This window comes from Centroberyx gerrardi, chromosome 9, assembly GCF_048128805.1.
Source record: "Centroberyx gerrardi isolate f3 chromosome 9, fCenGer3.hap1.cur.20231027, whole genome shotgun sequence".
NCBI lineage: Eukaryota > Metazoa > Chordata > Actinopteri > Beryciformes > Berycidae > Centroberyx > Centroberyx gerrardi.
In genome coordinates, this window is record NC_136005.1 from 3289711 (window position 1) to 3305716 (window position 16006).

The 16006-nt window shown below is 41.3% G+C and overlaps 1 protein-coding gene across 1 annotated transcript in view; it reads left to right on the plus strand.

The window, feature by feature from the left end:
- Positions 1-14639, plus strand: part of LOC139921491 (low-density lipoprotein receptor-like) — a 33882-nt gene extending 19243 nt beyond the window's left edge. The window contains exons 8-15 of the mRNA XM_071911743.2: positions 3949-4164; positions 5823-5941; positions 6911-7050; positions 7586-7727; positions 8338-8457; positions 9739-9816; positions 11397-11554; positions 14604-14639. Of these exons, the coding sequence (XP_071767844.2) occupies positions 3949-4164; positions 5823-5941; positions 6911-7050; positions 7586-7727; positions 8338-8457; positions 9739-9816; positions 11397-11554; positions 14604-14639 (1009 nt within the window). The remainder of the gene's footprint in view (positions 1-3948; positions 4165-5822; positions 5942-6910; positions 7051-7585; positions 7728-8337; positions 8458-9738; positions 9817-11396; positions 11555-14603) is intronic.
- The last annotated feature ends 1367 nt before the right edge of the window (positions 14640-16006 follow it).

The window sequence follows — 16006 nt, forward strand, 5'->3', positions numbered from 1 at the left end:
ATAGAGTTGGGACTGTAGCAGCTGATTCCATTAGACACCTCTTTTTTATATACCAAAGCCAAATGGATGCCATTTGTGGCTCCTGCTCTAGGTTAAAGCTGCATTAGGCAACTTTTTCACATTAGCGACTCCAAATGGCAATGAGAGGTAAATGTTTGAAAACGATTTGCATTTCAATACCTAGAAATCCTGTAATGAGACGTCACTGAACTGCACACAGACGTTTACCACCAGTCTGTGATGCTTTATACCAAAGGAAACCAAAGAGATGAGAGAGGAAAAGATCTAACGTTGGAGAGTCCAGCTTTCTCTGGACGCAGCGCTGCTCACTGCTCACTGTTTAGGATACAGCTTGGATTTCACGCTTAGGATTTCCCACCAGTGACCACACCCAACATCAGAATCTCATTTCGGCAAATAGGACGAATCTATTGTCTCTTAATTAGAGGGAATGGGACGCTCTTCTCTACTGCAGCCCCATTTCATGATTTACGCTAATAAGACAGGAGCATTTTTACATAAAATTCTTCTGCTTACTGCAGCTTTAGCTTATTTGAACTGTTGAAAAAGAGAGAAGAAATGAAATGCAAACTGGCAGGTGAGACAAAAAACCCAGAGAGTGCTTATAAAAATTTCTCACCCCAAAAAAGAAAGAGTAAAAAAACTCAAAATGACGACCAGTAACACAAATGACACTAAAACTCGGCAAGATGTTCGGACTCAATAGGAGTTATGCAAAGACTGATGATCAAAGACAGATCCCATCATGTTGCAGACTTTCCAAACAGTGCCATCAACAGTACGCATGTGACTGTATTCCACAAACAGTCAATTTATAAGTGATTCAGACATGACAAAGTGTTTTTTGCAAAGTTTCATTGCGATGAGCAGTGCAGCTGAAGAGTCATTAAGAAACTTAGAAAAAATACTTCTGTTTCTTATATGCAAACATGCAGAAAAGCCTTAATCATTTCAGTTTTTGTGAAGTATATTTTATGTTTTTGTCCCCAAGGGCATGTTGCCAATTCAGTCTTTGTGTGCCGTCGTCCAAACCAAAACTGAATTGAAGGCCTACAGAATTTAAAGGCAGTGCCTCAGTAGAAAATAGCATGGCCCAATTTTTCCATCATGCTGTCTTTTTGAACGTCTTGACAAAGGTCAGAGGACCGAAACTGTTTACGGGACTAAGTTTGTTTTTTCTGACCAATTTTCCATCACAAAAATGGGACGGACAAAACAAACCAACGTTTTGAAAAAGCCGGTGTGCAAGAGAAGGCGTTCCCCAGATCCTCAGTGTGCACGGCGAATAGGCCGAGTCAGAATAGCTGAACTCCGCCAGACAATAGCTGTTGCTAACTTTTTTGTTTTACCTCAGACCCGGTAGTACAGTCCTTCGAGATCCGCCTGGCCTAATTACAAGAAGTTCTTTGTTGACATGGTCATGATGTTGAAGGCTAAGTCAATTTAATGAGGACTTTGAGGGAAGGAGGATAGGCTCCTTGTTTCTGGTGTTTTCTGTGTATTTTAAAACCACAGGAGGAGGACTTTGCTCCATCTCTTTGAACTGCCTATTATACTGTCTACTGTATTTGCAGTCGCACCCCTCTGGAAAACTTGTTTGTCTAGTTAAGAAGTTCTCACCAACCTGTAATTTAAATATGAAGAACTTTGATGGTCAGGGGCTAGTCACTAAGAGGGAGGCTGTGTGTGTGTATGTGTGTGTAAGTGCATTTCATCTGTGAAGTGCTGCCTATAAGAATATAATAGGTGACATAAAGTTAAAACACTATGCATGTGAAAATAACTGAAAAATGTTTAGGACAGTAGCTCCCAATGTGGGGTCCTTCAGGGGTTCCCAGGGTCCCACAGAGAAATGAGGAATAATTTAATTTCACTGTTATTGCATTTGAAGGTAGACCAGTGAGAAGAGAGGATAGATCTGTACCAAATCCGGTCTTCCAATTAAAACCTCCTGAGATAGGGGTCTCTGGACAAAATCGTAAGAATGGGGGTTCAGGATTATCTATTTGGAGGGCACCGACATGAAAAAGTATGGGAAGCTCTGGTTCAGAGTAGTTGCACTCAAACACTTAGGGAACTTCAGTATCACTATGTGTGAGCAATAGAAGCTTTCCACAATTACAAAAGAAGACAGTTTACACACTGGTGGTTATAACTTCAATAGAGATAAGAATTTGACCATGGGGTTTATATTTACTCATGTCAAGTTTATTTCTTTGTGTGGTTTTATGTATGTGTGTGCATGTGTGCGTGCAACGCCATGGTCACCGACTCTGCAAACAGAATTTCTCTACAGGGACAAATAAAACGAGCTTGAAAGCACATTCAACCTGTGGGTTTGTGCTTTACAGGGAACAAAGGACTTACAAATACAAATGTAGAAGTTATGGGAGGCCTGTTGCCACCCACTGCTATAGACAATGTTTAGTTAATGGTATGTTAAGGTTGTCTGTAATCGACCTTTCCCAGTAACTTGACACCTCATTCATTGACTATAAAGACAGTTATTATCAACTATTAATTTGTGCAGTGATGGAACACAGAACCACAGTGTTAAAAACACAATGATTAAATACTGAAAGAAAAAATACACACAAAGGAGAAAAATAGTATAACAAAAGCAAAAGTAAGGGAAATAAAAATGGTGCAGAACATGAAACCATAGAGGAAGAGAGAGTGTGGTTTTGAGTTACAGGTTGTGTATTCAAAGAGAAAATGAGGAAGAGAAAAAATGTCTTACTGTGGGAAAGCAGTTTGAGTTGTCAGACAGACCCGAAAGCTATATTTTAAACTTGTAATTAATCTAATTTAACCCTTCCATGTGCTGCTGTCTACCAAGAATTAACCCCGCCAAAATACTAAAGATGCAGGCCTATCTCTAGCAATGAATTAAATGACAAATTCAAATGTTTTATCATATGAATGAATCAAGACAAAAGCGTGGCTCTGTATTTGACCACACATGGCCCTGTGTAGCTCAGTAAGTAGAGCCCTGAAACGAACACTACCAGGGTCAGAGGTTCCTTTCCCAGTGCAGCTCAAAGGGTAGAGCAAGGCTAGCCTGGTTCCAGACTCCTGAATCGCGTCCCGCCCGATTCAGAGTCTGGCCTTTCCCTCGTCAGCGGCTTGTTCTCACTCTGAGAAACAATCGAGCCAATCAGCGCCTTTGTGGGCGGGACTAAAGTTTGAACCGTTCATGCAACGGATTTCATTGGTGTTTCGGCAGAATAGATTTGTTGAAATCACCCCCCCAAACAATATTTTTGTCAAAATCGACCAACATTCTTGGTGCAGTTGGTAAATGGCTGCTAACCATGGATGTAGAGGCTAACTGGCTGCAGCATCATGTGACTGAAGTAACGCCAGAGCGGCCGGATACGTCGGTCACTAGTGATTGGTTCAGATACGTCAGTCACTAGTGATTGGTTCAGAAACGTCGGCCACTAGTGATTGGTTCAGATACGTCGGTCACTAGTGATTAGTTCAGATACGTCGGTCACTAGTGATTGGTTCAGATACGTCGGTCACTAGTGATTAGTTCAGATACGTCGGTCACTAGTGATTGGTTCAGATACGTCGGTCACTAGTGATTAGTTCAGATAGGTCGGTCACTAGTGATTGGTTCAGATACGTCGGTCACTAGTGATTAGTTCAGATACGTCGGTCACTAGTGATTGGTTCAGATACGTCAGTCACTAGTGATTGGTTCGGGGGAAATCAACCCCCCCACACAGAAAATGGCTAACATGGAGGCAATCTCGGGCTGAATAATGAAGTGGCAACAAAATGGCCATTCAGTCTGAATATCAGGCTATAGCAAGGCACTAACATTGCCAGACGTAGGATTTTGATGAATAAAAAGTGTCTGTCAAAAGGCATATGTTATGTACAGTATTTTAAACCCTTTCACCCCTGGATGTTCCCCAGGGTCTCCATGGATGGGAAGCCCCAGGAGCCCGTGTTGGTGCTGAAAGGTCAAGGTTCAGTGACGGGCCTGGCAGTGGACTGGATCCACCAGCTCCTCTTCTGGACCGATATGAAGAACGGTTCCGTTAACGTGGGCCTGCTGGGCGGCTCGGCACAGCGGCCGCTCATCAGAGGGCTGGACAAGCCTACCGCCGTGGCTGTGGAGCCTCTCCTGGGGTAGGTGGGATCAGGGATGGGATTTATGCCTCTAGGTAATGGTGTTATCTAGAGTGACTTATAACGAACACACAGATGGGGGTTCAGTATCTTGCTCAAGGCATTTCAGCAGGACTTGTGGCTGTTGATAGATACATTATCTGTTGCAGGGATCAATCTTATGACCCTCAGGTTACTGATGGTCTCTCTAACTATAAGGACCCTGCCGCCAAGGCCTCGTCCAACAGACTAGTGTTTTGTTCAGTGGCTTGTTCCCAGGTTTTCATGATCAATTCCCATGCACATGCCCTTAAATTATTATACTCTCAGAAGGTTGATCAGGAAAGCTAATTGTTTTAATATGAATAAGTGGTTGGAGGATTTTCTGAACCTTTTAAGCGTGGAAAAGGCGGCATCCTCTCTCCTATCTTTGGATCGGGGAGGGAATGGCTTATGGAACATAATAAGGTAATTTCTGGACTCACAACATTTTGCACTTCTCCCTTTGTAACCCAACAAGTCTTTTTTTGGTTGCTTTTTGTCCTGCTTTTGCAAAAATGTAATGGGCGGGGGAATGGAAGAAAGGGGAAGGAAAAAAGAAGGAGGAAAAAAAAGGGAAAGAAGGGGAAACCTACACTCACTGAGCACTTTATTAGAAACACGGTGTTCCTAATAAAGTGCTCAGTACTATTAATGGGTAGGTATCAGCTAGCAAAGTGACATCCGCCTCCAGGTTTGATGTGTTGCATTCTGGGATGCTTTTCTGCTCACCACAGCTGTAAAGAGGTTATCTGAGTTACTGAAGCCTTTCTGTCAGCTCGTACCAGTCTGGCCGTTCTCCTCTGACCTCTCTCATCAACAAGGCATTTCCGTCCACAGAACCGCCGCTCACTGGATGTTTTTGGTTTTTCGCACCATTCTGTGTAACCTCCAGAGACTGTTGTGTGTGAAAATCCCAGGAGATCAGCAGTTTCTCAGAAATACTGAAACCAGCCCATCTGGCACCAACAACCATGTCACGGTCAAAGTCACTGAGATCACATTTTTTCCCCATTCTGATGCTTGATGTGAACATGAACTGAAGCTGCTGACCTGTCTCTGCATGATCTTATGCATTGCACTGCTGCCACATGATTGGCTGACTGGATAAATGCACGAGTAAGCAGGTGTACAGGTGTTCCTAATAAAGTGCTCAGTGAGTGTATATTCATGTTTTGGAGTAATACAGGTTTTGCTTTTTGGATCATGTGCATGCAGGTGTAACTATGTGCATACTATGTGTGCGGATAGTTACCCTCTCAGTTTAATGTATTGTCTTGTCTCTAGTTGATAATGTAGTGTCATGTTGTCTTTATTGTATGTCTGTTTTGTTGTGTATATATGAAATAAATTAAAAAAATGTAAATAGAAAAATTCCACTGAGCAGCTCCACTGGAACAGTTGGGTATTAAGTGCCTTGTGCCTTAAGACTTCTCAATGGTTCTCAATTTGTCCCAGGCAGGGAGGGCATTCAGATGTTCCCGGCCAGTCCGGGAATTTAAGCGGTGACCTTCCCAGGACCCGTTCCGGTCCACCTCTCTCACCTTGGCCTTTTGCCTTTCCCTACCTTGATTTTTAGGAGCAAGGAGCTGATGTTGAACCTCAGCTGTGTTTTTCACTAATTGCTGTTGTTTTCTCAGGCTGCTCTTCTGGGCAGAGAGTGGCAGCGCCCCAAAAATTGAGAGGGCAAGCTTGGACGGCCAGGACAGGATGGCGCTGGTCACTTCCTCGATACGCAACCCTGTCGCCATCTCTCTGGGTACGTTCTGAAATTCTGCAGGTTTTATGGTAAGTTCTGGAATTCTCTGGAACTGGTAGGTAATTTTTGAAAGTGAAAAATAGAGACATGTCAAAAAATATTTAGAGCAGTACAGAGAGATGAAATCCCTGACTTCTCCATCAAAAGTCATTCTTGTTAATGATTCAGATATGAGGAATCCAAATAAATTGTCAAAATCCACCCACCGATCTCCTCGAACCACACATCAATCCCACTCCAGCATCAGTTCTCCATTTCTGGCAAGTAGTATGAAGCGGTGCCTTGGAATATTGCTTCCTCATACTATTTGATGTATTCTCAGTGAATATGGTGATGGTTATTTTCCCCTTATCAGATTAATGAGTCACTGAATTTGTTTTGTCATCTTACAGTGTGATAATACCAGATTCTAACCACCAGATGGTGCTATTGCTGTTATTCAGTGAAAAAGTGAGAAGAAGAAAAATAAATGTTCTCAATGTTCATTTAAAGCTTTACCTTTTAAATGATCATTTACACATGTAGACTTAAGTAATGTTAGAGAATTTGCCATCCGTAAAATGCAACATTTTGTTGAAAATTGAAAGGAAAACTTCAGTAGCCTCACTAGTCGGGTATTAAAGACTCGTGGTTTGCCACTGTCACTTCCCGCAGGGTTCCCACAGGCCTTGAAAATCCTTGAAAGTTTATGGATGTGAGAAAAATAAAATAAATAAAAGCCTTAAAAGTTTTTGATTTTAAGTACTTTAAGTACTAAAATGTAGCCCCCAAATTCAGCTCTCTGTCCTAGCATCAACTCTTCACATCCTGAGGAAAACCCTGTGATGGGTTTTTCCACTGATTGTCTCAGTGACATTGATGCAGAGACATATCAGCTAACAAAGCAAAAGAACATATTAGCAGACATGGTAGTAATGGCAGCAGCAGTCTGTATTTTATTGGATTTCTTTTATTTATTTTTTTTCCTAGACATGCCTCGTCAGCTGCTGTACTGGGCCGACCAGGAGAAGCGGACTATCTCCAGAGTTAGTCTGGAGGGTCGTCACCGGAAAGCGGTGGTGGAGTCCAACGGCTATCTGGACCGGCCCTTCGGATTGGCCGTATTTGAGGTGCAAATCAACAATCACATTATACCATGTGTGGGTTGGGGATTTGATTTGATTTGATTTTATTAAGGATCCCCATTAGCTGGTGCCATAGCAACCAGCTAGTCTGGGAGGAATCATCATCTTCCGCTTCCTCTGTTCTTTGGAAGCTCGCTATTGCTCAACAACACAGAAGTGCAGCACTTAACAAGGTTCCAGAGTTGTAAAATAAAAGGAACAAAACAAATGCATCAAAACACTGCTATAATAAAAGGAAGACTTGCACTACTGACTCATAACGCCCATAACTCATTCGCGTTGAGTCAGCAAAAATTAGAAACCATATTTGACTCCCAGCTAACAAATTATTATTATTATTACTATTAAAATCAACATTTTTTTTTTTTAAATATTGCCTTACTCCTTACTGCCAATTGTAGTGACATTTTGTGAGGAATTGTAGTGAGATTTTGCTTGCAACGTAACTCATCCTTCAGTTGATTATGAAAATTTGCAGTGAAATGACAATCCTGCTGCGTCCCGGTCTGTTCTGCACCAGGGTTTTGTGTACTGGAGTGAAGAAGTCACCCGCTCCGTCTGCCGTGCGGACAAACACAGCAGCAGCCACTTCCAAGTCTTGCTGAACAGCGTCGCCTCTCCGGGCGGCCTGGTCCTCCTTCACCCCGTTCTTCAACCAAACGGTATGACGGAGCAAAAATGAATAAATAAATAAATGTAATCACCATATTACACATAGTGATTCCAACATATGCCAAATGACTCAATGATTACTTGGCCAAGTGCTGAGGTTTCTGGCTTTTCGGCCAATAAAATCTGGAATAAAATCTCCCCCCAAGACGCTCTGAACGATTTTGAAAAAATATCTAATTGCGATTATTTTGACTGATATTGCAATTGCGATATGATTTGCGATATTAGAGGGAATGATCATTTTTACATCATTATTCTCATTTTCATTGAAAAACGTATTAAAATGATTATGGTGTGATTTTTTCCGGGGATCTGTACCAAACAAAGATGTTTTCTTAAGTCTGTAGAATATGATGTGTAGGCCAGGACATCTCTGCAGCACGACAATATTTAATTTAAAATGGTATTTTGACACACATTTCGCCTTTAACAAATATTGCGCCTCCTGCGATTTGAAAATTGCAGTAGGCCATATTGCGATTTCGATAAAATTTCGATTAATTGTTCAGCTCTACTCCCAACCCCCTGTGAACCTGTGACCTTCCAGTTACAACCCGGACTAATTTCTCCCGACTGACAGCACATTCTGTTGGTCTTTAGGTCCGGCTGTATGCGGAGGCAGCGGGACGGTGTGCCAACATGATTGCATCGTTGACCTGTCGTCTGAGACGCCACAGTTCACCTGCAGCTCTCCAGAAGCAGGACAGAACAGTGATGGTGGTGAGTAATGACGCGTGGAGACAGTAGATGTTTCATTAGGTTAAATAATCTTTCCAGCACCAGGCAAAAATTAAAAGCCGGAGCAAAGTTGTAGTGTTCTGTAGGGTTGGGCCGGTGTGAAAAACAATATGGCTGAGTACTGGCTTACACCGGTAATATCGACTTTGACTAGGGCTGGGTATCGTTTAAAAAATTACGATACCAGTACCAATACCAGTACCCTTAAAGTGATACCGATACCAATAGAGTACTTCATTCGATACCTTTTTTTTAACGTTTTGGTGGCATCTCGGCACGCTGAACTGCCAACTCCGTCACACACACACCGCTCGACTTCACCACAGACTGTATGGGTTGTAGCTGCTGCGGTAGCGGGCCAATCACACGTCGCATTAAATCGAAGAACGCTCGCGGTGATTGGCTGCGAGCAAAACCATACAAATGGTCATTTTTTTCTAGATCTGTGCACAAAAAGTATCGAATGCAGGTATCGTTTGACTGGAGAAGTTTCGATACTACTTGGTACTGGGTTATTTCGGTCGATACCTTAAAGGTATCGAGTACCGATACCCAGCCCTAACTTTGACCCCTGGGTGGCAAGCTGCTCCTGAGCAACAGTGGTTTGTTTTAAAGCTACACGAAGCGATTTTCCGACCACTAGAGGGTGACAGAAACCGTAAACACATTTGTAAACACGCACAGCAAAGCTACTGGGGTATAGAAGGCTGCCCTACATGTCCCACAATGACAAGTGAAGAGGCAGGAAGTTTACTAGCTGAACAAGTTTACTCGCTCGCTTCATCGATTCCGCCATTACCGGAATTTTTTTTCAGGGATGGGAGGTAGAGAGGGGACAAGCTAGTTTTTAAAAAAAGGAAAAACACAGCTGTCCCGCGTGTGTGACTATTTGTTTATATCATTACGTGTCACGGAAATCTCCACATAGCACGCGATAGTTTCAGGATTGGTTACAGGGTCTGAAATCGCTTTAAATGAACAGAAGAACTTGTTTTTTTGTACAGAGAGAAAACCTGGAGCTCCGTTTACAAAAAACGTATTCATCACGCTTTCACGCTTTGTATATTACCAGTACAATAAAATATAATACATTTAGCGTCAGCATCATCATCGTATAATGATGACAAATGCCGGTGCAGTCGTGCAGAAATCAAATCAAATCACACCGCTGAAACCAGAAAGCGCTCAATAATGATGAATTGGATGTTCTTGGATATGCAAATGACCATGATGACCAAATGACCATGCTTTTCTCCATTCCAGAAATTCCATCCAACGCTCACACTGTTTCCGCACCAGCTTTACCCGATCCTGCGTTTGCTGGAATCCTCTCTCTTACCGGTAATAATAATAATAATAATAAACTTTATTTGTATAGCACCTTTCATACAAGAAATGCAGCTCAAAGTGCTTTACAACAGAGAAATTACATGCACCGAGTGCTTCACATAAAACTTGATAATGATAGTGAGAATAAGATAAAGAAGAGAATACATACATAAAATGCATCTTCACATGAAAATAGACATAGGTAGGCATCACTTCCTCTTTTTGCGGTGTTTTTTTTTGATGCAACAAACAAAGTCAGGTTTCACCCACCTAACAGACAAAGCATCTTTCAAATACACACTTCCCTATCATACAAAGTGGGTCAACCCCACTCTAGAGTTGTGCTCAGGAAAAGGGGTAATGCTTTATTTTACAGTGTTGCTATTATGGACCAAGTACTGGCCATTTGCATTTTGTACTGAGAAACTGTAGGATAATAACTATATATTATAAGTAAAAATGAGTCATAAAAGGGAACAACGGAATAATAAGCAGATAAAAATATAGAAATTATCGGGTAACTACAAGGCGTTTATATTTTTTATTATGAAATGGCTCACAGAGAACAATGATTTAAAGTGAACAGTAGCCTATATCTGAGTGCTGTAATGTTACCAACCAAGATCTTAATAACAGGATAACGGAGAGGAACTTCTAACTAGCTCTCCTCTAACTATAAAAGTCATTATGGAATAAGAACATGACAGAAATACCAAGGGTACCAATTACATAAACCTACATTTACCATTTACCTCACCATTTACCAATTATTATACTTTACCTTCCACTTTTGAAGACATCCACAGGTGTTACGGGTTTGGTGGAAGAATAACAAAAGCAGCAACAAAGTTAAAAAAAGAACAGAAACAAAAGCAGACAGAAAATTGTACATGGCTGCATTCACGTAGTTATACCTACACGCTTATACATGCTCATATTTATACAAATAACACAGACACATGGACGCCCCCAAACACCCACATACACACATGCATAGATTCCCTATACACTCTTGATTCCCCGTCCTAAGCGTTGTCCACCCAGAACTCTGGCATCAGCCATTTATTTTAGTGAACTCTTGATTATACAAATCGGAAGTTCCCAGCATAGCGAGTTCGCTGGTTTTGCTCTCGGCATTCTGTGCAACAGCTAATTCCAACCGCAGCATTTCTAAATAGGCAGAAATGTAAATCTAATCTCACTGCCAGCGAATGCGGTGGCTTCCAACAGCCTGCAGTCATTCTTTTGGCAGATGTGTTGCCTGCCAAAAGGAAGCACCTTTATATTAATTGTGATCTCCATAAATGAGGTATTGTTGAGACGCAGAGACTGGCCGTGAGGGATGTTCCTCCCTAAGATGGTAGACAGAATGTCCAACGCTCTCCCCAGAATTAGAAGACCCTCGGACATTCCCACCAATTAAACTGAGGAATGGAAAGTCACCCAGCTGTAAGGAAAAACAGAATTGCAATTGAATTGGAATGACAGGAAACAGAACTGAATCCATGAAATTCCACTTGACTCGCTAAGCATTATAAATCAAACATTATGAATCAGATAAAAGTGTGTGTGTGTGTGTGTGTGTGTACCAGTGTTCCTCAGTGTGCTGCTGGTGGGCGTGGCTCTGTGGTGGTGGAGAGAGGAGTTCATGCCGTCCAGGACTCTCACTCTGCAGAGCTTCTCCCTCAAAGAGTCCCAGGACCCGCTCATCCAGGGGCCACCCATGGGTCCTCACACCTGTTCTGTCAAGGCAAGAAACACACACACACACACACACACATCCAGACTTGTAGACTATAATGTGTAGAGCATGTCATATCGAGGGCTTGGAGCCAAAGGGGCGTAAGTGCGTTATAGTAGATTTTACAGGAGAGCCAAAACAAATTTTGATCAAACTTGGATCAGCTGCCGTTACCACATACTGAGCACAATATTTTAACTTTTTGTGTTATCAGATTGACCATTACCATAAAAACAATACTGCTACAGTTTAAGTTGAATTATATTTGTTAACTTTTTTAAAAAATGGCAAAAGAGTGAAATACGCCTTTTTGGCACAAACATTGTCCCAATACAGCCATGCAGAATATGGGCGTATGTAAGTAAACAATTGTAAAACATTCATTTTAATACAAATCTAGCAATTACACTTCAATCAACACTGAAATATAAAACAAGATCAGAATGAATATCTTTATCTTGAAGTAATGCTCAGCAACTTTCACCAAGGCCTTTAAAACTGTACGCTACATGGAACATATCAAATTGATTGATACATTTATTCTGTTAAAAACTTTTAATAAACCTTTTTAATAAACCTCTACAGACATAGGAAACTACTTTTGATTCTAAACTACTACTTTTTTTTTCTTTTGCTAGTATAATACATGTTTGTATGTGTCCCAGGACGCATCACTTATTGATGTGTCCTGGGACATTCAAAGACCTGTAAAACTCCTCATAACACTGAGGGAGAACTTCAGCTACCAGCAGTCTTACTACCAGAGCTCATCTTGACCAGTTCACACTCCTAACATTATAAAATAACATTTTGAATCTATAGGCCTAAGTATTTCATGGGAATATTAACATATATACATTCATCTAATATTGACCTAGAATATTAATTAGGATATGAATAGGATACTAGAAATGATGTGATCATGCTGCCATGCTAGCATTACTTACGTCAGCATGCATTTTGAGCTGACCTAAGTGCTGTTAGACTCCTCTACCCACAATGCTTGTTCAGTGTCAAAAGTGGGGTTTTGCTAGGTGTCAAAAGGGCGTAAGTGCAGTTACGCCCTTTTGGCAGCAAACAAAACCCTACTTTTACTGTTACGGCTTTCAGTTTTTGTTTAATTAAAACTTATGGGTCATGATTTAAGTTGTGTCCTTTTGGCACTGAAAAGATCTCACTGAGACCTTTCAATTGATATATAATAATACTCATATTTGCCCAAAATCACATTTACGCCCCTTTGGCTCCAAGCCCTTGATATAGCATGATGTTCACACCTAAGAGCATGTGAAATTTGTTTTTTCGCTTCATATAATTGAATGTCAAATCATGTCAGTAATCATTCTATTCATGGTTGTTACACAATGGCAATGGTTGTTAGATGTATATAAAAAAAATGGTATGTAGTAAGTAGCATTTTGTCAAGCTAGATAAATGCTTTTTTCGTTTATTTAATTAACCTTCTTTAACCAGGTTAGAGAATCTTTTTCAAGAGAGACCTGACCAAGAAAGCAGCGTGGAGACACACATAACAGATAAAGACCAACAATATACAACAATGTAGAAAGTCGGAATAAATTTCCTATATAAATGCAAACCCCCACTTGATCAGATTTTGTCACTCGAACCCAAATCTGAGAATATTTGTATTGTCAGATATGATTTTGTCCAGAATCCCATGACTATCTGTATTGTAGGCAGAGAGATAACAGAGAAACTATGATCAAAACACTCTTCTGCATTCTCTAATTGCGTTAACTTCTTGAAATAACAGTGAAGTTCAACAATTCATTAATTTGCCGGGGACCCCCTGGAACCCCCTCAAGGACCCCTGGTGGTCCCTGGACCCCGCGTTGAGAACCACTGACGTACATGACAGATAAATGACAAGACGTGGCTCCCGCATGTCTCCGTATTCCTGACAGCTGACGTAACAGCTGACGCTCGGAGACGGACGGCCTTGTGTCGGGAACGTCAGGAACGTCCCGAAACTGGGTCAACTAACAAGACCAAGTGCTGGATACAGTTCCACAAGTGTGTGTTGTGATGTCTGTCACGCAGCACTAAGGTTCGACTGATAGTAATAATAATAACTTTATTTATATAGCACCTATAAAAACAGAGTTGACAGTCAAAATAAGAGCAGAATACTCAAAATGAATTTAAGAAGCAATGAAACAATAGAAAGGAGGAAGACAGAGGTGGAAAAGAGCAACATTCAAGTAAATAGTGGGATAACCATAAGATGAAAACCAAAATAAACAGTAAGAATAAAATAAAATAAAAGTAAAATAAAATGAAGATTCACTTCAATAATGAAAACTTGTTCAGTACCAGATATCGGTTATGTAATGTTATTATCTGATGGATGTTCCTCCCTGACACAGTGTGTACAACCTGCAAATTTTATTGTCTTTGCACATTTTATTTATTCATTTAATTTTTCAATTATGTGTTTTGTTTTCTAAATGAATTCTTCATTTAAAAGCAGTAGTTTCTCTACCATTGAATAGGTGTGGTGGGTCACTCTGCCTTAAAGAGCTGCTGACACTAAAAGGATTTCATCAGTCTGGTTTCAGTGGAGAGTTTTAGTGTCCCATGATGCTCTGAATGATGTTTCAGAGGCTTTTCCACCCTGATGAGAAGAAAACTCTGAAGGAAACACTGAATACCTGGCACACTGATTGGCCTAAATGGAGTGCTATAATTAAACAGCAACATTTGAAACTTTGATTAAACAAATTAAATCTAGATATTCTTATAAATGACACTCATTGGCTTGATGGGGACTCTACAAAAAGCCATAACTGCCATACCACTGGTCCAATTTTGATTAAACTTGACGCATCTTGTTACCGATTGGCCCGCAGGATGCCTGCATCATTCGAAGGGGACGACATGTTTACTGTTGCCTTGTTTCCTTCCTTGTCCGAAGCGTGTGTCTCAGTTGTCCTCAGACGGCTGCGGCGCCTCCGCAGGTGACCGCGGCTTGACTGGGTGCCAACACGTTAAAAGCTTATGGTACGTGTCGACTAAGCCGTGTGCTCTCCCCCGCCAGGAAACACTGCTTAAGCTGGACTTGGACTGTGAATGAAGAAGTGTGACACAGATGGTCAGCTGACTGTGCCTGAACCCGCCACCCGCCACCCGCCACCCGCCACCCGCCACCGCCACCGCAGGCCCGACAGAGCGCCAAGACCCGCCCGTCACGCTGTCCTAATTCCCTGTTGCTGAGGTTAAAATCACTCGAGGAATAAGTTGAGCTTAAATCCCTGAGTTCAGTTAGGGGAAAGGGCTTGGCATATGGCATAATATTTTCTTTTATATATATATGATTTCCTGATTTTTGCAGGAATACAGTAGGAGGAACATTGTCATCGGCCCTGGTGGCTCCAGACTACTTCTTGGTTGTTGATGATCAGCATCATCCATGTTCACTGTGAAAGCCGTGGCGTATTGGGCAACATTGTCCGAGGATACATCCCGTTTTTCATGCGTTGAACATCACTCCTTGTTGCCCAGATGAACTCATTATAGTATTAGTATGTTTTTCCTCTGTTTCACACTTCAAACCCTGTTGGCAAGCACGTTGCCGTGTCATTTTGCTCAACAAGTTGCCTGTTGTGTCACAGCCTGTTGGTCTCGAAAGGCAATCACTGGAAATTTGATGCATTCAGATTTTTATTTTATTATTTCTTTGCACTTTTATTATGCACTTACTCTACAACTCTTTGAATCTTTGTTTGAGCTAATTCATATTTTGGTTGGACTTTTTTTCCTCCCATGCAACAGAAGTCAAGAGGTTTTTCACTCTGTTTTGTGAACTCAGAAGAAAAACCTGCTTCCACACTCATGTTCTTGGCCTACAGGATCTTTTGAGTTTGATTTGACTAAGACGTTATCAGTAGCTTAGTTGATAGAGCGAGGCACTAACATTACCAGGGTTAGGGGTTTGATTCATGTTAAATATATCTTCGGTCAACAAATGATGTGTGTTACGGTACAGAAGGTGTTTGGAAATCAAATTTTACTTTCTTTTCAGCCGCTGGAAGTTGGAAGGAACGATCTGGTAACTTGACGGTTGAGAGACATTTGAGTTTTGTATTGCAATATAATAATTTGTCTGGAGTGATAGATGGAGAAATGCAATGTCAGCAATTAGACGAAGAGGGTTTCTCTGGTTTCAGATCCGGCATTTAGATGCATTCTGAGCACTGGTGCTACTATGGGAACAAGTGTGTTTTTTTGTTTTTGTGTCTTTGTGTAAAATGCGCCTGGAGGCTGTGTAGCTCTTACTGAGCAGAGGATGGTTGTTGTTTTCAGTGTTAGGACGACTTGCTTTGTCAGAACTGGTTGATTTGCCTTCACTGATGAGCTAAATTCTGCCTTGGTTTTTGATTACTGTTAATGGTTTTGTGTACAAACAGTTTGATTTCAGTGTTTTGTTTTGTTTTGTCTCAA